At 35.7% G+C, this 20,825-nt stretch overlaps 1 protein-coding gene across 1 annotated transcript in view; it reads right to left on the bottom strand.

The window, feature by feature from the left end:
* Positions 1 to 20,825, bottom strand: part of EFCAB3 (EF-hand calcium binding domain 3) — a 146,244-nt gene that overhangs the window by 114,102 nt on the left and 11,317 nt on the right. The window contains exons 2-11 of the mRNA XM_043904952.1: positions 18,595 to 18,648; positions 17,823 to 17,927; positions 16,702 to 16,755; positions 16,063 to 16,167; positions 13,896 to 13,946; positions 11,980 to 12,033; positions 10,891 to 10,995; positions 10,172 to 10,225; positions 8,928 to 9,032; positions 250 to 303 (exon numbers count right to left, since the gene is read on the bottom strand). Of these exons, the coding sequence (XP_043760887.1) occupies positions 250 to 303; positions 8,928 to 9,032; positions 10,172 to 10,225; positions 10,891 to 10,995; positions 11,980 to 12,033; positions 13,896 to 13,946; positions 16,063 to 16,167; positions 16,702 to 16,755; positions 17,823 to 17,838 (598 nt within the window). The 5' untranslated portion in view covers positions 17,839 to 17,927; positions 18,595 to 18,648. The remainder of the gene's footprint in view (positions 1 to 249; positions 304 to 8,927; positions 9,033 to 10,171; positions 10,226 to 10,890; positions 10,996 to 11,979; positions 12,034 to 13,895; positions 13,947 to 16,062; positions 16,168 to 16,701; positions 16,756 to 17,822; positions 17,928 to 18,594; positions 18,649 to 20,825) is intronic.

The raw sequence follows: 20,825 nt of genomic DNA, 5'->3' as shown, positions 1-20,825 counted from the left end.
ATTAAGACTAATGAATTATAGCAGAGACAATGCACATATTATTACCATTTAGTAAAATTCAAAATTTGCCACACTGACAAAATAATGTAGCTATTTCTTTAATTGTGTACAACAAAGAATGTCAGCTCATTAAAAAACTAGACTAATACAATTAGCAAGCCAATCTGTGAGAAATAAAAGAGATTGTAGAAAAGTAAATGCAAAAGCTTGAAGATCTATTTTTTCTTTCTTGGCAGTCTTCTCACTCACCTCTGTATTTCTTCACTCCATCCATCAACCTGTTTTTATATACCATTTGATTTTCTGTAAGATAAGAGTCAATTTAGTTCATAAATAAGTGGCAACTCAGAAAATATTATTTAATTGTTTGCAAATTTTAATATACTTTTAATTAGTTAAAATCCCAAGAACGAAACAAAGAAATGAATACGATTCTCAAGGTTAACTATACATTCTCTGGCATCTGATGTACTTTTAGTGAAACTCTAACATATAAAACAGATATTTTTTCTTTTCTTTTTTTTTTCTACAGTATACCTTCCTTCCTTTCCTCAACTCTTCTGATTACCACCTTTCCCTACTTTTAGTTTTAGAGTTGTTATAGATGTTGGTTCCAACATTTAAAGCTATTTTTCCGTAACAGCAGTATCCCACAAAACAGCATTACATTCCAAGTAAGGATTTAAATGGTAAGAACTGAATATTATATATCAGAATTGGTACTTTTGACATTACTTTTTCTCTTAATTAAAAAATGATATATAAATGAAACAGGGCATTGTGTAAGTTTAAGGCATGAAACATATTGATATGATACATTCATATTGCAATATGAGGGCCATTGTGTCATTAGCTAACACCTCTGTCATTTCACATAGTTATCATTTCTTCTTGTGCTGGGAACAATTAAGATCTTTTTTATAATACAGTTTTGTTGTCTATAATCACTATACTGTGTATTAGATCTCCAGGACTTATTTATCTACTTGTTTCAAGTATGTATCCTTAAATAATCTCTCTCTCATCCTTCCCCCCCAACCAGCCTCTGGTAACCACCATTCTACTTGCTCTTTTTTTGAGTTAGTTTTTCTAAAGATTTCACATAGAAGAGACCATCATCCAGTATTTGCATTTCTCAGACTTAATCTCACTTAGCATAATATCTTCAGAGTCTGTGTTGTTGCAAATGGCAAGATTTCCTCTTTACTCATGACTGAATAGTACTCCATTGTATATACTATATTTCCTTTATACATTTATTCACTGATGACCACTTAAGTTGTTGCCATATTTTAGATATTGTGAATAATGCTGCAATAAGCATGGCAGTGCATATATATCTCTTTGATAACCTGTTTTCATTTCCTTTGGATATATGCCCAGAAGTGGGGTTGCTGAATCATATGATAGTTCTATTTTTACTTTGTTGAGGAACTTCATATTGGTATCCATAGTGGCTGAACCAGTTTATAATCCCACCAAGAGTGTACAGGGTTCCCTTTCTCTACATCCTTGAGCATACTTGTCTCTTGTCTTCTTAATATAAGCCATTCTTACAGGTGTAAGATAATATCTCATTGTGGATTTGATTTGCATTTTCCTGATTAGTGATTACCACTTTTTCATGTACCTGTTGGCCATCTGTATGTCCTCTTTGGAAAACTGTCTAATCAGATTCTCTGCCCACTTTTAAGTTGGATTTCTTTTTTGTTATTGAGCTGTATGAACTGTTTATGTATTTTGGATATTAACCCCTATCTGATACATGGTTTGCAAACATTTTCTACCATTTCACAGGCTGCCTTTTCATTTTGTCGATTGCTTCTCTTTCAGTGCAAAAACTTTTAAATCTGATGTAGCCCCATTTGCTGAGTTTTTCTTTTGTTGTTTGTGCTTTTGGTGTCATATCCAAAAAAATCCTTGCCAGGACCAACGTTGAGGAACTTCCTCCCTAGGTTTTCTTCTATGAATTTTATGGTATTAGGTTTTAATATTTCATTATTTGACCCATCTCAATTTAATTTTGTGAAGTGTGTAAGGTCGAGGTCCAATTTAATTCTTCTGTACGTGGTTATCCAGTTTTCCCAACATCATTTGTTGATGAGACAATCCTTTCCCCATTTGATGTTCTTGACTAATTAAATATTAGTTGAATATATACACAAAAGTTTAGTATTAGGCTCTCTATCCTGTTTCGTATATATGTCTATTTTTATGCCAGTACCTGCTTTAATTACCTTAGCTTTGTGGTATAGCTAGTGGTCAGGAAGTGTGATGTCTCCAATTATGTTTTTCTCTCTTATGATTGCTTTGGCTATTTGGGGTCTTCTGTAGTTCCATATAATATTTAGAACTTTTTTTCTATTTCTATGGAATATAAATTTCAATTTAAATGGAATTTTGATGGGAATTACATTTAATCTATAGATGGCTTTGCGTAGGATGGAATGTATAACAATATTAACTTCCAATCCATGAACACAGGATGTCTTTCCATTTGTTTACATCTTCTTTTATTTCTTTCAATGAGGTCTTGCAGTATTGAACAAAATTTTCATGATCTTGGATAACTTTATTCTTAAGTATTTTATTGTTTCTGATGCTATCGTGAGTGGGATAGTTCTCTTTGCTTCTTTTCCAGATGTTTTGCCATTAGTATTTAGAAGTGCAATTGATTTCTCTGTATTGATTTTATATCCTGCAACTTCACTGAATTCATTGATTAAATTCAACAGTCATTTAGTTGAGATTTAGTTGGGATTTTCAGTACACTGGATCCTTGAAAAACACAAGTTTGAACTGCATGGGTCCACTTACATGTGAATTTTTCTTCTTTTAAACTAGTGCTTCCCTACTGGCTCGGTGTAAAGAATCTGCTTGTCAATGCAGGAGACGTGGGTTTGTTCCTGGGTCAGGAAGATCCCATGGAGATCTTCTCCATGTATTCTTCTCCAGTATTCTTGCCTGGGAAATCTCATGGACCGGGAGGAGCCTGGTGGGCTACAGTCTATGGGGGTCACAAAGATTCAGACCTGACTTAGCGACTGAACAACAATAAAACAACAACACACATCTACTACAATACTATATGATCCACAGTTGGTTAAAACTGAGGATTGGAACTGTGGACTTAGATGACCACCTGTAAAATTAGATTTTTCAACTGCGGGGAGGGTTGGTGTTCCTAACTGCCATGTTGCTCAAGGGCCAACTATGTATATATATATGTATAAGATCATATTACCTATAAATAACAATTTTATTCTATCTTATTTGGATGCCTTTTATTTCCTCGTCCCACCTGATTGCTCTAGCATATTCATCAGGGATATTGGCCTAGTTTTATTTTATTGTAATGTCTTTATTTGATAATGATAGCAATGGCTTTGCTATCATGATGCTGGCCTTGTAGGATGACTTTTTGTCTTCCTTCTTCTTCAATTTTTCAGGCAGCATTTGAGAAGGATTGGTGTTAATTCTTCTTTAAGCATTTTGCAGAATTTGCTAGTGAAGCCATCCGGTCTTATGGTTTTCTTTTTTGAAAAGTTTTCTCACTACTGATTCAACAGTTTTACTTGCTTTTAGTCTGTTTGGATTTTCTATTCAATATTTCTTCTTGATTCAGTCTTGGTAAGTCGTATGAGTCTAAGAAGTTATCCATTTCTTCTAGGGTATCTAATTTGTTGTATATAATTTGCTTCTGGTAGTTTCTCATGATCCTATGTATTTCTGTAGTATCAGTTGTAATTTCTCCTTTTTCATTTCTTTTTTATGTCTTTTGATTTTTCTTAGATTTGCTAAAGTTTTACTGATTTTTGTTTATCTTTTGAAAATCCAACTCAGTTTCATTAATCTTTTTTTATTGTTTTTATGGTCTCCATTTCAGTTTTTCACTGTGATCTCTCTTATTTTCTCCCTTTTGTTAACTTTGTGCTTAATTTGTTACTTTTTCCCCTAGTTTCTTGAGGTGTAAATCTAGGTTGCTTATTTGTGATCTTTATAATTTCTTATTACATGCATCTATCACTCTAAACTTCCCTAAAAAAAAGGTTTTAGTATGTAGTGTTTCCATTTTCACTTATTTCAATATATTCTTTGATTTCCCTTTTATTTCTTCTTTGACCCAAGAATATGTTGTTTAGTTTCTACATATTTGTAGATTTTCCACCTCCTCATGTTGTTGCTTTTTAGTTTCCTATCATAGTGTTTATACAGTGCATTTGCTATAATCAAAATCGTCTTAAATTTTAAGAATTGTTTTCTGTTCAATCATATGATTTAACCTTGAGAATGTTCCATATGCACTTAAGAAGAATGTGTATTCTGCTGTTATTTGATAGAATGTTCCATAGATGTCTGTTAGGCCCATTTGGTCTAAAGTATGGTTCAAATCCATTGTTTCCTTTTTGGTTTTCACTCTGGATGATCATCTCTCTGGATATCTACCCATCGTTTAAAGTAAGGCATTCAAGTCCCAAAATATATTAGTAGTATTACTGTCTGTTTCTCTTTTCAGATCTCTTGGTATTTGGTTAATATATTTCAGTGCTTTGATGCTGGATGTATACATATTTCTGACTGTTATATCTTCTTAATGAATTTACCTCAATTATGCATCATGACTTCCTTCATCTCTTGTTATCAGTTTTGGCTTAAAGTTTATTTTGTCTGATGCAAGTATGGCTACCTCCACTTTCTTTTGGTTTCTATTTGCATAGAATATCTTTTTATATTTCTTTACTTTGAGTCTATGTGTGTCCTTAAAGCTGAAGTGAGTATCTTGTAGGCAGCAAATAGTTGGATCTTGTTTTTAATCCATTCAGCTACACTTTGCCTCTTAATGGTGAATTCAATCCATTTACATTTAGAGTAATTATTGATATGTAAGGATTTACTAATATCATCATATTCATTTGTTTTCTGGCTATTTTGCAGTCCATTTTCCACCCTCTGCTTCTGCCTACCTTTTAAAATAGGTTATTTTCTGTAGTGATATGCTCTGTTTCCCCTTTGACTGTCTTTCATGGGTCTACTCTAGGTTTTTGCTTTGTGGTTACCATGAGACTTCCATAAAACATCTTATAGATAACAGTTCATTTTTGACTCTCAGCAACTTACCTCTGATTGCCTGCAAAGACTGCAATCTTTTACATTTCATTCTCTCTTTTACATTATTGATGTCATAATCTACCTCCTTTAAAATATGTATATTTGTTAACAATTTATAGTAGCCATAGTTACTTTGGGGGAGCTTCCCTGATGGCTCAGATAGTAAAGAATCCGCCTGCAATGTGGAAGACCTGGCTTCCATCCTTGGGTTGGGAGGATCCCCTGGAGGAGGGCATGGCAACCCACTCTAGTATTCTTGCCTGGAGAATCCCCATGGACAGAGGAGCCTGGTGGGCTACAGTCCATGGGGTTGCAAGGAGCTGGACACGACTGAGCAACTAAGCACAAATGCAGCCTAGTTATTGTTCACTGTGCTTTCTTGTAACCTTTTACTACAGTTCAGGGCCTAACACACCATGCTATTTTGAAGAACTGGTTTTCTAAGTCTGACTCTATATTTTCCACCTTAGTGTGTTGTGTACATTTGTGTGTTTTCATGTCACTGGGCGGTGTGTTTTCATTTTAGCTTGAAGAACTCCTGTTAGCATTCCTTGCAAGGCAGGTTTAGTGTTGATGGACTCCCTCAGCTTTAGTTTTTCTGGGAAAGCCTTTATTCCTCCTTTGTATGTGAAGGACAACTTTACCAGATAAAGTATCCTTGGCTGAAAACTTTTCTTTTTCAACACTTGCATATGTCATTCTACCCTCTCTTGGCTATAGTTTCTGCTGTGAAATCCACTGATAGCCTAATGGGGGGCTGGGGGTGGTCCTTTTCAGTTTTTTCCTGCTGCCTTTAAGATTTTTTTCTTTATCATTAAAAAAACTGAGATATAATTGACAGAAATTTATATTAGCTTTATGTGTACAACCTAATTTGATATTTGTATATACAGCTGACCATTGAACAACACGGGTTTGAATTGCACATGTGTGCAAGCTCCACTGCTCAGCTGTGTCTGACTCTTTGCGACCCCATGGACTGTATAGCCTGTCAGGTTCCATTGTCCTGGAATTTTCCAGGCAAGAATACCAGAGTGGGTTGCTATTTTCTTCTCCAGGGGGTCTTCCCCACTCAAGGACTGAACCCATGTTTCTTATGTCTCCTGCATAGGCAGGTGGACTCTTTACCACTGAGCTATCTGAGAAGCACCTGAATTGCACAGATGCACCTAAATGTGGATTTATTTCTTCTTTATTTTTTAAATATTGAAAGTATGATAACACATTTATAGGAGACTTGAAAAATATAGAACAAAGTTATATATAGTCCCACTATATGTTACAGTTATTTTTTTTCTTCCATTTATTTTTATTAGTTGGAGGCTAATTACTTTACAATATTGTAGTGGTTTTTGTCATACATTGACATGAATCAGCCATGGATTTACATGTTTTCCCCATCCTGATCCCCCCTCCCACCTCCCTCTCCACCCTACTTTCATTTTCATATATTTTTTTTAATTAGGAAAAAAATTGTTTTTCTTGTTTTATTTTTTTCTCTTACTTTCTTTTAAAGTCCTGTATTACTCCTCAATTTTCATTTTCATTTCACTATAACCTTATAATTATTTTTTAAGTAAACAAAAATTAGGATTTTTTAGTTGGAGTTTCAATATCAAACTCTCAAAAATTAATAGAATGAATAGACAGAATAGGATACAGTAGACCTAAAAAACACTATGAGCCAGTTCAACATAATTAAGATTTACACAATTTTCACACAATAGCAGGATATGAATTCTATTCAAGTTCCCATAGTCTATAAAACCAGGATACACTGGAACATATCCAGGGACATAAAGCAAGGTGCAAAAATTTCATGGTCTAAAGGTATTGAAATCATTCAGAGTCCGTTATCTTATCATCGTGGAATTGTTAGAAATCAATATCAAAAGATACTACATGTGGATTTTTTTCAATAGTAAATATTACAGAACTACATGATCCATGGTTGATTGAGTCCTCTGCATATATGGGGGGCTGATTATAAATTATACACAGATTTTCAACTGCATGGAGAATTGGTGCCCATAACCCTCATATTGTTCAAGAGTCAACTCTATTGTGAAAAGATCATCACAATAAGTCTAGTTAATATCATTATTTCTGATAGTTTCAATATGTGGCTTGGAGAAAGTCTCTCTGCAGTGAGATGATAGAGTGATCTATTAGCTTTGTGGACTTGTATGTCCAAGTCTTTCTCCAGGTTTAGGAAGATTCTCAGCTCTTATTTCTTTAAATAAATTTTAAAGAAAATTTTAATTTCTTTAAAAACAGAATTTCTTTTAAAAAAGAAATCTCCTTTTTTTTCTCCTTCTGGAATCCTGATTATTCTAATATTTGTCTTTTGATGGAATTCCATAGCTCACATAGGCTTTCTTTGCTCTTTCAAAGTCTTTGTTCTGTCTTCTCTTCTGTGTTATTTCAAAATTCCTGTCCTCCAAGCCATCTTTTCCTTTTCTCCATCTGGTTTGCCTTGCAACCGATGCTCTCTACTGCTTTCTTCATCTCATTCACAGAATTCTTCAGCTCCAGAATTTGTTTGGTTCTTTTTTATAATTTCCTCTTGGTAAAGAACTTATTTTGTTCATATATTTGATTGCTGATGTCATTGAATTTTCTGAGATTTTTTTGTATGAATTTCTTCAAAATAATTATTTTGAATTATTTAATCAATTAGATTGCAATATTCATGGTTTTGAGCTTGGCTGCTAGAGAATTACCATTATTCTTTGTAAAGCTATATTCCCTTGATTTTTCATCATCCTTGTAGTTACGTGTTGCTGCCTTTGCATTTGAAGTAGGAGATATCTCCTTAACTTTTCTTGTTACCTTCAGATGGGGTATTATGTTCTATGGTGTTACTATATTTTTTCCATTGTCTTTGTGAAGGTATGCAGGCTTCCCTCTTGTGGCCAAATTTTAAGCTTTTAAATCTTAAAATTCACCAGGCCGGCTACTGTAAATCTTGTTTCCCAGGAGGTGATGCTGTAGCTCTTGTAGTTTCTTCCTCGCTCACAAGCTGTGGTTGCTGGTCCTACTGGGGACCATCTTCCTTCACCACACTAGAAGCTGGCAGCAGACTGTGGGTAGGGGGAGGCTTTAGCACTTAGACCTTGGGGATGCCTGAGAACCCCGTAGTGAGATCCCTGGGTGTGGTACTCCCAGAGGCTCATGAGTAGACTTCCTTCTGAGCTCAACTCTTTTAATTTTTGAAACTCTTTCTTGCCTTTTCCCCAATATCCTTCCCCAGAGTCACAGAGCTCCTGCTTAGTATTAGTGGGTCTAGTGGGGAATAGTGGATTTCTCTGGTGGTCCTGCCTTGCTGGAGTAGCCAGGTACTAACACAAATCTTTTCTTTTCTTTTTTTTTGTTCTATCCAGTGATGTGCTGGGGTTTCCCTTCTGGAAAGCTAGACTCCTGCAAGTACGCTCCTGTATGTGCGCCTGCATAGCTCAACACTCACCCGAGTTTTGCCCATTTTTGACAGTGGTGAGAGGGGTCTAGGCAGTTTTGCTGTTTCTGTTGGTTCTACAGCCCAGACAGAGGTTGTCCAATGGGCAAGACTCTTCCAGGGTCCTTGGGAGTGAGGTGCTAGGGGCCAAAATGCCCACAAAGGCACTTTGGTTCATGAGTGGATGTCTAATTCATTGATTAAAAAGGGAAAATAAAAAGTAGGAATGAATTTCATGCCACCTTGCTGATGTCACCTCTTAACTTTTAATATGATGTTAAACAATTATACTTCAAGAATGTAATGCACATAATGCATAAGTCTATGATTCTCCAAAATTCACTGCAATGTCTGAAATGCTTACCATCCAATGGCAGTGTGTTCAATAGCTTCTCACTTTCGCTTTTTGTTAATTCAATACCTATATTTTCCAGATAAAGTTGTGTGTCCTTGGCATTAATCTTATTACCTTTAAAAAGATGGGAGACATGATAAGTGAACATTTTTATATATAACAATTCTAAACTAAAAAATTATAATAAAACAACAGTATCTTAACTTGCTGCAGATGTAACTGCAGAGGAGAAAGGATACAATAAAGCTTTTGTAACTGCAGAGCATCACAAGAAGGAATTAAAGTAGATGTTTCCTGTAAGCCTTGCCAAAAGAATGGTTCAATTAGTGCTCTTAAAACAATGAGGACAAGCCAGCCAGCTTATAATAAAATAGGCTTCTTTTAAAAAATACTTCTAAAACTGTAGATAGTTAAAAAATATATATACTTAAAAACAAACATCAATATATTGGTAAAATGAGATGTGTGTAATTTCAGAATATTCAGTTCAGTTCAGTTCAGTCGCTCAGTCGTGTCCGACTCTTTGCAACCCCATGAACCGCAGCACACCAGGCCTCCCTGTCCATCACCAACTCCCGGAGTCCACCCAAACCCATATCCATTGTGTCGGTGATGCCATCCGACCATCTCATCCTCTGTCGTCCCCTTCTCCTCCTGCCCTCAGTCTTTCCCAGCATCAGGGTCTTTTCCAATGAGTCAGCTCTTCGCATGAGGTGGCCAAAGGATTGGAGTTTCAGCTTCAGCATCAGTCCTTCTGATGAACACCCAGGACTGATCTCCTTTGGGATGGACTGGTTGGATGTCCTTGCAGTCCAAGGGACTCTCAAGAGTCTTCTCCAACACCACAACTCAAAAGCATCAATTCTTCGGTGCTCAGCTTTCTTTTTAGTCCAACTCTCACATCCATACATGACTACTGGAAAAACCATAGCCTTGACTAGATGGACCTTTGTTGGCAAAGTTATGTCTCTGCTTTTTAATATGCTGTCTATGTTGGTCATAACTTTTCTTCCAAGGAGTAAGCGTGTTTTAATTTCATGGCTGCAATCACCATCTACAGTGATTTCAGAGCTCCCAAAAATAAAGTCAGCCACTGTTTCCACTGTTTCCCCATCTATTTGCCATGAAGTGATGGGACTGGATGCCATGATCTTAGTTTTCTGAATGTTCAGAATATTGGAATATATAATTAAAATATGACATGTACATATTGATCTTGATTTTATATCTTTTCATCATCACTTCTCACTCACCAGAAAATAAACTTGCTATGTTCATCAAGGAGTTCAGAGGAACTTTTCCACTATCTGAAATGCAAAGGATAATCAGATACAGACAAAATATTTATTGCTATTAGGATTAGGATCATTTTTTTCCCATGAAATTTTCTAAGTTATCATTATTACATAGAGAAACTTTTGTTGATTTTTGAAAGTTTTTTTTATATTCAACTATCTTATAGAATTCTAAAGAAGGTGTTTTAACATGCTAAATCAGATCTTTAATGCTTTTCCTAAATGACCTTTTTCACCTAAAAGACACCTCTCTGCTGCCATATTATTGGTCTCAAATCAGATATCACTGACAATTTCAACCTGATACTCGTAATTGCTAAACGGAAAAATGATAATCTCTCTTTGTATATTACCTGTCAAACAATTCCAAATCCTGTTTACCTTCTTACTTTGTCAATCTCCGACCCTTTTCAACATCTATTTTGGTAGCTTCTGCTATTTTTTCCTGAAGTGTTTCTTTGTTTTTCCTAGTTGAATCTTGATCTACCAATGCCCTTATTGGGATCTCTGACAATACTAATAATAATCAGAAGCTATATTTCTCCTCCTTGAAAATCATAACTCTATAAGAATTTCTTACTTTCTAAATGAAGTTGAACAAGTATACTGTGGGATGCTACAAGAAGACTTCAAAGGCTCTTCTGAAAGGAGTCGCAAGTGGTAAATTAAATACTCACCATCAATTTCCAAATAGTTACGTAGATCATTTAACTCTTTATTTTCAAGTTCATAGTTCAGGTTTGTCAAAGCGGTTCCTAGTTTATTTTCTAAAACATTTCCTCCTTGATTAAGAGATGAAATGAGAAAAGATTAAAATTATGCCTAAAATAAAAATAATTTAGTTAAGTGTTATGCACCAAACCCTAATGGGAGGGAGAAAAGCAGAGTTGCAGTGCAGATGTTCAAGGAAAATAGAAAACCAAGGCAGCAGGGGATAGGGTGGGGACTGTGAAGAAAAAAACACCTCCTTTACATGTTACGAGGCACTCTGCTAAAATCTGTCACAGACATCTAAAGCAAATGAATGAGACTTATTAGTCATCATTCATTTACTATCAATAATAGAGAAACATGTTTGAAATGCTAGCCACAATTCTGGCTACCAAGTTTGAAACTTGTCATTATAATAGTAAATTATCTCCCAGGAAATAACCTAGTGGTTATCTGAACTTGAACTGTAAGTCATAAAGGGGAATAAAAAAGATTAATAACCTAACTGTTCTATACAATAGAGCAGTTAAGAATGTAGGTTCAAATCATGATCCTCCCAAGTTCAAATGGAGTGACCGTAGGCAAGTGAGTTAGCATCTCTCATCTGTAAAATGGTACCTAACTTAGGAAAAGTACCTAGAGTGTGTGTGTTCAGTCACTCATTCAATCTGACTCTTTGCAACCCCATGGACTGTAGTCCTCCAGGCTCCTCTGTCTATGGGATTCTCCAGGCAAGAATACTGGAATGGGTTGCCATTTCCACCTGCAGGGATCTTCCCAACCTAGGGATTGAACCTGCATTTCCTGCATCTCTTTACCACTGAGCTGGTGGATTCTTTACCACTGAGCTACCTGGGAAGCCCAAAAGAAGCTAACTTACAGATTTCTGTGAGGCTTAAATGAGTTAGTAGATGTAAAGTATTTAGAACAGTGCTTGACACTACACTCAAGAGAAATTAGCTATTACTACTATTAAGTAATTAAAAGGACTTCCAAAAGGAAATACAAAGGTCAAAAACTTCATTTTCACTTGACTTATTATTCTTAACACTCACCTTGGAAAGTCTTTAAATCCTGGAGCAACCGTTTTTGATAGTACTTTTTGTCATCTACAAGAGAAATCATTATTGTTAACACAGAAATGTGATACAGCAATTCATAAGAAGAGAATAGATTATTTTATAAAGACAATAATGTTACATGATTTGCCTTTTAGATTTATCTAATCTCTCATTCACACATCCTTATCTTCCTTGGTTTTAAGAATAAAGTGAAGGGGTAGAGAAAGTTCTAAACTTTCTTTACTAGGCTGAAACTTTCAGTCTCTCTGATTTGACCCTTTTAAACCTGACTTCCTCTTTTTCCACCCTTATTTCTCTATTAGACATTTCAAGATTAAAATCCTAAATTAAATTTAAAAAAATCAATTTAAAAATCTTTATTCATTTATGATGTTCTCAAGCTCAATCCCAATGGAATAAGCTCTATCTCTGACAATAGCCTCCATGAAGGCAAGAACTTTTGTCTTTAATCCTATAACCTAAGAAGTGCTTATTAAGAAGTACAGAACAGACTTTTGAACTCTGTGGGAGAAGGTGAGGGTGGGATGTTTTGAAAGAACAGCATGTATATTATCTATAGTGAAACAGATCACCAGCCCAGGTGGGATGCATGAGACAAGTGCTCGGGCCTGGTGCACTGGGAAGACCCAGAGGAATCGGGTGGAGAGGGAGGTGGGAGGGGGGATCGGGATGGGGAATACATGTAACTCCATGGCTGATTCATGTCAATGTATGACAAAACCCACTGAAATGTTGTGAAGTAATTAGCCTCCAACTAATAAAAATAAATGAAAAAAAAAAAAAAAAAGAAAGAAGTGCTCATTAAACATGTTGAATATAAATATACACTGAATAAATGTTTAATGATTTCTACCTACCCCAACAATAAATACACTCACACAGCTCCTCTGAGGACAAAAATAGTATCATAAATGCTCACAAGTAAGTGGTACAGTTTTAAGCAGCTTCCAGCGTTCCTTAGGTGTGAGTTCTATCCCTATGTTTTTCAAAACACCATCTACCTCATCAGCATTAATCTTGGCTCCTTGGAAAAGATGAAAATAATGACTGATGAAAAACTTAAGCATGATGAATGAATCTAAATTATGAACATCATCTAAGTTCAATTGCAAGATTAAAAACAGGGTTGGCCAATGCTAAGTCAAGACTAAGAAAATATCAGATAGAACTCAGTCTTAATTCTAGAGAGAAAAATTTTTTGAATACACTAATAAAAATGGGATAAATTGACACTCTGAAATGGTAGCTGTATAGAGGCCTAAAACAACTAATAAAAATGGTTATAAAAATAAGTCTGTAATGACAGTGTTCATATTACTTTTAATTTGCCCATGTGATAAAATAAAAGTTAAAGTGTTAGCTGCTTAGTCATGTCCAATTATTTGCAACCGCATGGACTGTAGCCCACCAGACCCTTCTGCTCATGGAATTCTCTAGGCAAGAATACTAGAGTGGTAGCCATTCCCTTCTCCAGGGGATTTTCCTGACCCAGGGATTGAGCCTGGGTCTCCTGCATTGTAGGCAGATTCTTGACTGTCTGAGCCACCAGGGAAGTTCCTATGTAATGTTATTCATAAAAAGATTTATGCCAATGTTTTTTTCTGCCACTTATTGTGGTAACATAGATTTTTGGCTGTTTAGATGATGGAAAAGTGATATGCACTATTGAAAAAATTCAGAGAATACAAGATATTTTACCAAGACATGATAAATAATAGTTGTGCTAAAAAGTATACACCCCAAACTAATGTGGATCACAGAATGAAAGATATCATTAATATACTAAAAGAACTAATGATGTCAGTATGATAGGAATAAATATTTAAAAGCAAAACAGAAAAGCATCAACATATTGTTATAATGATTTTTCTGTATAAACTTTCACTCACCTTTGAATGACTCAACATTTTGCATGAGAGTATTTGGTTTAACCTTTTCATCTGTAGGATAAAGTACAAGTAAGACATAGATTTTTCATTAGACCCAGAAAATGTTACTAAGACCTTATATTGTGGAACAAAACACTGAAATTCAGAAGTTTACCCTGAGTTATTCTATCAATAAACCCCAGCTGGGCATGGAATTGAAGAATTAAGTTAACACAAAATTATAGTATAAAATATTGAATTCTATACACAATGGTGATAGGAAGTTTTAAAAACATTGACTGACTTACTTTCCACTTGGCCTGTTCTACTTTAGAATCTAGGAGTACTATGATGGTTGGCCACCTTACTATTAATATTACAGGATTCATACACAATAGAAACTGTAATATCAATGTGTTCACCTGCCTAAAATATTGTAGCTGGCTACTTCCACAAGCAACCCTTACACAGCACTTTCTTCATGTTTCCAACTCCACACCCACCAAAAATCTTTGCTGACTCCTTCATCTAATTTGTGTACTTTTGTAGTTGTTCAGTCGTTCAGTGGTGTTCGACTCTTTGTGATTCCATGGACTGCATGCCGGGCTTCGCTGTCCTTCACCATCTCCCGGAGTTTGCTCAAACTTATGTTCATTGAGTCGGTGATGCCATCCAACCATCTCATCCTCTGTTGTCCCCTTCTCCTGCCTTCAATCTTTCCTAGCATAAGGGTCTTTTTCAATGAGTCAGCTCTTTGCATCAAGTGGTCAAAGTACTAGAGCTTCAGCTTCAGCATCAGTCCTTCCAATGAATATTCAGGACTAATTTCCTTCAGCATTGGCTGGTTTGATCTCCTTGCAGTCCAAGGGACTCTCAAGAGTCTTCTCCAACATCACAGTTCAAAAGCATCAATTCTTCGGTGCTCAGTTTTCATCACGGTCCAACTCGCACATCTGTATATGACTACTGGGAAAACCATAGCTTTGACTCTACGGACCTTTGTTGGCAAAGTCTCTCTGCTTTTTAATATGCTGTCTAGGTTTATCATAGCTTTTCTTCCAAGGAGCAAGAGTCTTTTAATTTCATGGCTTTCGTCACCATCTGCAGTGATTTTGGAGCCAAAATAAACATAATAAAGTCTATAACTGTTTCCATTTTTCTCCCCATCTATTTGCCATGAAGTGATGGGACCAGATACCATGATCTTAGTTTTCTCAATGCTGATTTTTAGCCAGCTTTTTCATTCTCCTCTTTCACTTACCATGAGGTTCTTTTGTTCCTCTTTGCTTTCTGCCATGGGGGTGGTGTCATCTACAAATCTGAGGTTATTGATATTTCTCCTGGAAATCTTGATTCCAGCTTGTGCTTCCTCCAGCCTGGCATTTCTCATGATGTACTTTGCATATAAGTTAAATAAGCAGGGCAACAATATACAGCTTTCACATATCACTTTCCCAATTTTGAACCAGTCTGTCATTCCATATCCGGTTCTAACTGTTGCTTCTTGATCTGCAGGTTTCTCAGGAGGCAGGTGAGGTGGTCTGGTATTCCTATCTCTTTAAGAATTTTCCACAGTTTGTTGTGATCCACACAGTCAAAGGCTTTAGTGTAGTCAATGAAATAGAAAGTGAAAAGTGAAAAGTATCAATCACTCAGTCGTGTCTGACTCTTTGCTACCCCATGGACTGGAGCCTGCCAGACTCCTCTGCCCATGGGATTTTCCAGACAAGAATACTGGAATGGGTTGCTGTTTCGTTCTCCAGAGGATCTTCCCAACCCAGGGATCAAACCTGGGTCTCCCACATTGCAGGCAGATTCTTTGCTGTCTGAGCCACCAGGGAAGCCCCAGGGAAGCAGAAGTAGATGATTTTCTGGAATTCTCTTGCAACTTTATGGTGATTTAAGAGATTCTTACATTTTTTTTTTTTCTGACTGGTTTTTAAATTTCTTCTTTGGCTTTTTTTCTTTAAAGTGCTCCTCTGTTTCATTTCTCTACCTGCTTCTTAGGTCTGTCAATTTTCTCACTGCCATCAAAATTTAGCCCTTCAGGCGGGAATCACTGCTTAACAGATTACTGATCTTTGATTTAAACATTAATAATCTGAGATAATAAAATTTCCCAGATGAACACATTTGGAAGTTTTATTAGAGGAGCTCAGTTTCCCTAAAGCCATGACTACATGCTCACCATCATCTGGCAGGTGGTTCCTCAGGTCCTCAACTTCCTCATTCTCCAGGTTATAACCCAAGTTTTCCAGGATGGTTTCCAGTTTAGAGACATGACATTTCCCACCTTAGGAAAGAATGAAGTGATAAAAAATAGGAACTGGTATTTTTTAAAAATGCTGGTTATATTCATGCACCAATTGCAACTAGATGAAATAATCCTTTGCATAATGACTAAAAAAAAAGAAAACTGTTTAGGGTTACATGTGGAATGTCTTCAGCACTTTCCACAATAAAGACTTACTGTGGAAGTCAAGAATATATTTGTGGTTCATTTCAGGGGCCCTTTCTATAGTTTTCAAGAAAGGTGTATTTAGAAGGAACTTAATTATACATTATGTAAATTATATACAATTTTATTTATATATTAATCCCAAATGCTATTTTTATGTATTATAAGTTGCCTATGTATATATGAAATTTGTTGTATCAGAGAACTATAAATGATCACATTAGATGTAACTGCATCTAAAGGAGACCTATAGGTTAATGGATAATAAGATCAATGATCTAATTACTGTGGAATGATAAGCCTTTTGAAAATTAAGGTAAAACTGCAAGTCTTAGTTTTACTTTCCCTCTTATTGTGATTCTCACTTACCAGGAAAAGTCTTGATGTGATCGAGCAAATCATTTTTCTCTACCTTTTTATCATCTGTAAAATAAGACACATTTAAGGTAAAATAGAGTTACATGGACAGTAAAAAAAAAAAGGTAATAAGAACATAATTTCTTAATTACATACTTTAAAAATTTGTCTTAAGTTATATTCCTACATTTTCTACATCCACATTCTCCACTGAAACAGATGTTACCTCTTTCCCCACTCTGAGTTCTCCTTTTTCTTTCTCTGTGCATGCTAAGTCACTTCAGTTATGTCTGACTCTTTGCGACCCTATGGACTGTAGCCCGTTAGGCTCCTCTGTCCATGGGATTCTCCAGGCAAGAATACTGGAGTGGGTTGCTATTCCCTCCTCCAGGGGATCTTTCTGACCAAGGAATCCAACCCATGCCTCCTGAGTCTCCTGCATTGGCAGATGGGTTCTTTACCATAAGCGCCACCTGCTTGCTAATTTAGACTTTTCTTTCACATTGCCCTACTAATGCATCATTCATTTCTGAGTAATATTTTTTAAAAACTTTATTTTATTGAAGTATAGTTGATTTAAAATGTGCTAATTTCTACTGTAGAGCAAAGTGATTCAATTGTACATATATATATTCTTTTTCATATTCTTCTCCATTATCAATTATTAAAGGATATTGAATATATTTCCCTGTGCTATACTGTAGGACCTTGTTGCTTATCCATTCTGTATGTAATAGTTTGCCTCTGCTAACCCCAAACTCCCAATCCATCCTTTCCCCTTTGCCACCTCACCCTTGGCAACCACAGGCTGCTCTCTATATCTGTGACTCTATTTTGTAGATACGTTCATTTGTGTTAATATTTTAGATTCCACATATTAGTGATGTCATATGGTATTTGTCTTTCTTTTTCTGACTTATTTCACTTAATGGCAGGACTCAGGTTTGATGATATAGCTTTTCAAAATGATAAAACTAAATGTTAAAGGCCTAATTTCTTTACAGCTAAAGATTGGTATTTTTGTGTTTTGGATTTTTATACAAAACCAGAAGGGCCCATTTTTATGATGTTCTCACAATGAAGTTTATACAAGCACAGAGATACATATACAGATACATACATCAAATACCTACCAGCAAATGGCAACATTTTCAACAGATCCCAGATTTCCCTATTTGTGAGCTCTATCCCCAGGTTTTTTAGTGTTTTGTGTATGTCCTTGGCTTCAAGTTTTTCTCCTTTAAAAGATGAGAATGGTTACAGGTGAGAATTGCTTACTGACTCCAAATGATGAAGTGTCTAAAGCTTGTACAGGGTTTTCTACAGTTTTTGGAAGTTATTTCTTTGATTCTAAACAAAATACTTATTTCTAATGCTCTTAAGGACCTCAAAGAAGTTAACCCAGCTCATGGCAAAGGGATATATTGGAGGCAAAGTGATCTAAGTTATGTACAGGCAGCTACCTAATCTAAATTGTATTAACCATCAGTTAGAATTTGTGTTTCTCTCACTTTGTCTGAATTATAAGATGAATTATCTTCACTGACCACATTATTTGTATTTCTATCAAAATTCTACTTTAAAATTTACTGGGTTATGGTAAATGTGAGATAAGTATTTTGAATGAATGAATAGGTGATTTGGCCATTGAAATAAATCACAAAATAAAAAAGTTTCAGAGAATACAAAACTTGTTATAGAGAAATAGTGATATGTCTTTTTTATATGTTTTGCCAAAACATAAATAATCCAATATAATCTTCATGTCATTAGAGTCAACTTTAATTGTTACAAAAACAGAAGTTAAAAATCAATGGCAAAATAAGAAAACAGCTTTACATCTGTATGTAAACATGGAGTATTTGCATTTTAGTTTTATATCTTGTCACAAAATGTATTGCTCACCTGTTATTTTCTTTATTTCTTTTAGCAATTTATGCAGATCAGTCTTGCCAAACACTAAAAAATAAGCCACAATTTAGACAGACACAATTGTAGACTGATTCAAAAAGATTATTAAAGTATTTAAGCATTAATTTCATTATTTATTCTCTTTTCCCTCTTAGTATCTCAGTCTCTGAGTGCATGCGCATGAAAATTTCACTCCTCAGGTTTGTTCTTGTGACTCTACTATATCAGATATAGTATGACTCTACTATATCAGATTCCAGCAACAAGAGTAAAAACTTTCAGTTTGGAACTTTAAGTTTACCTATTTCCCCACTTAACACTATCCCATACTATCATCCCCAAGTTAGCTTAATCTACTCTTATTTTTTTCTAGTAGTAATGTTCATTACCTAATCAAAGATTATGAGAGTCTTTAAATTAAAAAATATGTCTATTTATTATGTATCCCATTCAGACAAGTTAGGGTTGCCCATAGTAATATTAAACACTTTAAAATTAAACAGTAGAATGGAACATAATGAGAATTATCCCTTTAATCAGTATAATTTCCCAGAATTGCAGATGTAGTACATTTTAGGCCAAGAAAAAAAAAATCTAGAAACTCTGCACATTATTTGTATTTTCTTACCAAAAAAAAAAACAGTATACTATTCATTATTATGGAATCTTATTCTTCCCTTGGGGTAGTTTCCAGTACATTCTCCCTATATATTTAGTTATCAGATTTATGCTTTGGGGTCTCTTGCTACATATAGCACAATGTAATTTTACATTAAATTTCCATGTTGGTGATAACAATCAGCTAACACCTATTGATTAACACAACTGAAAATTCTTGCTGAGAGTCTTGAGTAGTTGCTAAATTAACATATTATCTAGTTAATTCTATTTCTCATTCACTCAACAAGTACTTACAGGTGTCAAAGATCTCATTGTGCTAGCACTCATTGTGCTAGTTACTGAGGGATACAACAGCCCATGGGTTGCAAAGAATCAGACACGACTGAGTACACACACACAACAGTGAGCAGCATAGACATGGTTCCTGTGCTCACAGAGCCTTCATTTATTACTGATTTCACTAAGTCTAGGTGAGAAAAAGCTTCTGATCTTTCTCTTAGCTTTCCTATCAGAGAGAGTAAGGAAAATCTGTTCTGGTTTCACAGATCCAACACCAAAGGTATAACAGCTAATTATGTATAGAAAGATAATGTGATACATTGAAGAAAGTAGAATACTATCTGGGTTTACAAATGCTTATCTTTGCTCCTTATGTACATAATGAGGGTGCCTCTAGCCTGAGGATTAAAAAGCTTTACACCGTCCAATTTTTAAATGGGAATCTCGGCCTGCATTTAGTTATTTAAATTTGATCAATTAAATTAACTAGGGTAGCTTTTCAAAATGCTTTTACTACCCACAAGTATTTATTTCCTCCTCTCCCTGAGAACCTCACTAAAATGATAGGAAAGTAATAATAAATGTACTCAAAAGACAACAACATGGGAGACGAAATCCTCAGGAACAAGAGACTTCACAAACATTTGAAAATTAGAAAGCAAGTAGGAGAGTGGTAACTAATTCAGCAAAGCTGAGGAAACTAGAACCTAAAAGCCTATGAGGGGACACTAATGAAAAGCGGCATAATTCACAAAGAAGAATCCTAAAAAGTTTCAAGATACAGAGTATCGGGTAAGGTGTAGGAATGAACATCAAGAGGACTGCTGGCAAGTCAGTACACACAGGCAAGTTAACAACCTTCCCCTCCTCTGCTAGTTATTATCCCTTCCTTTATTCCCATTTTGTACAAATTCCATTCCACCATCACTTCTTCTCCTCTTGCCCCCCTGCCCATTCCCTAAAAACCAGAAATATATTCTCTAGAGACATGGACACAGAGAAGTTCTGGACTCTGGGAAGGTAGGCACAGTAAATGTTATGTAAGAGGATTAAAATGGGGCATTATATGAATGTTAATAAACTGAAGTGGGAGGGAGGAAGGCTCAAGAGGGAGAAGACATATGTACACTTATGCTTGATTGGGGCTTCCCTGGTAGCTCAGCTGGTAAAGAATCTGCCTGCAATGCAGGAGACCCTGGTTTGATCCCTGGGTTGGGAAGATTCCCTGGAGGAGGGCACGGCAACCCGCTCCAGCATTCTTGCCTGGAGAATCCCCATGGACAGAGGAGCCTGGTGGGCTGCAGTCCACGGGTCACAAAGAGTCA

This window comes from Cervus elaphus, chromosome 5 (genome assembly GCF_910594005.1).
Source record: "Cervus elaphus chromosome 5, mCerEla1.1, whole genome shotgun sequence".
Lineage (NCBI taxonomy): Eukaryota > Metazoa > Chordata > Mammalia > Artiodactyla > Cervidae > Cervus > Cervus elaphus.
The sequence above is the reverse complement of the archived record's forward strand: the minus strand, read 5'-3'. Positions and strand labels throughout refer to the sequence as shown.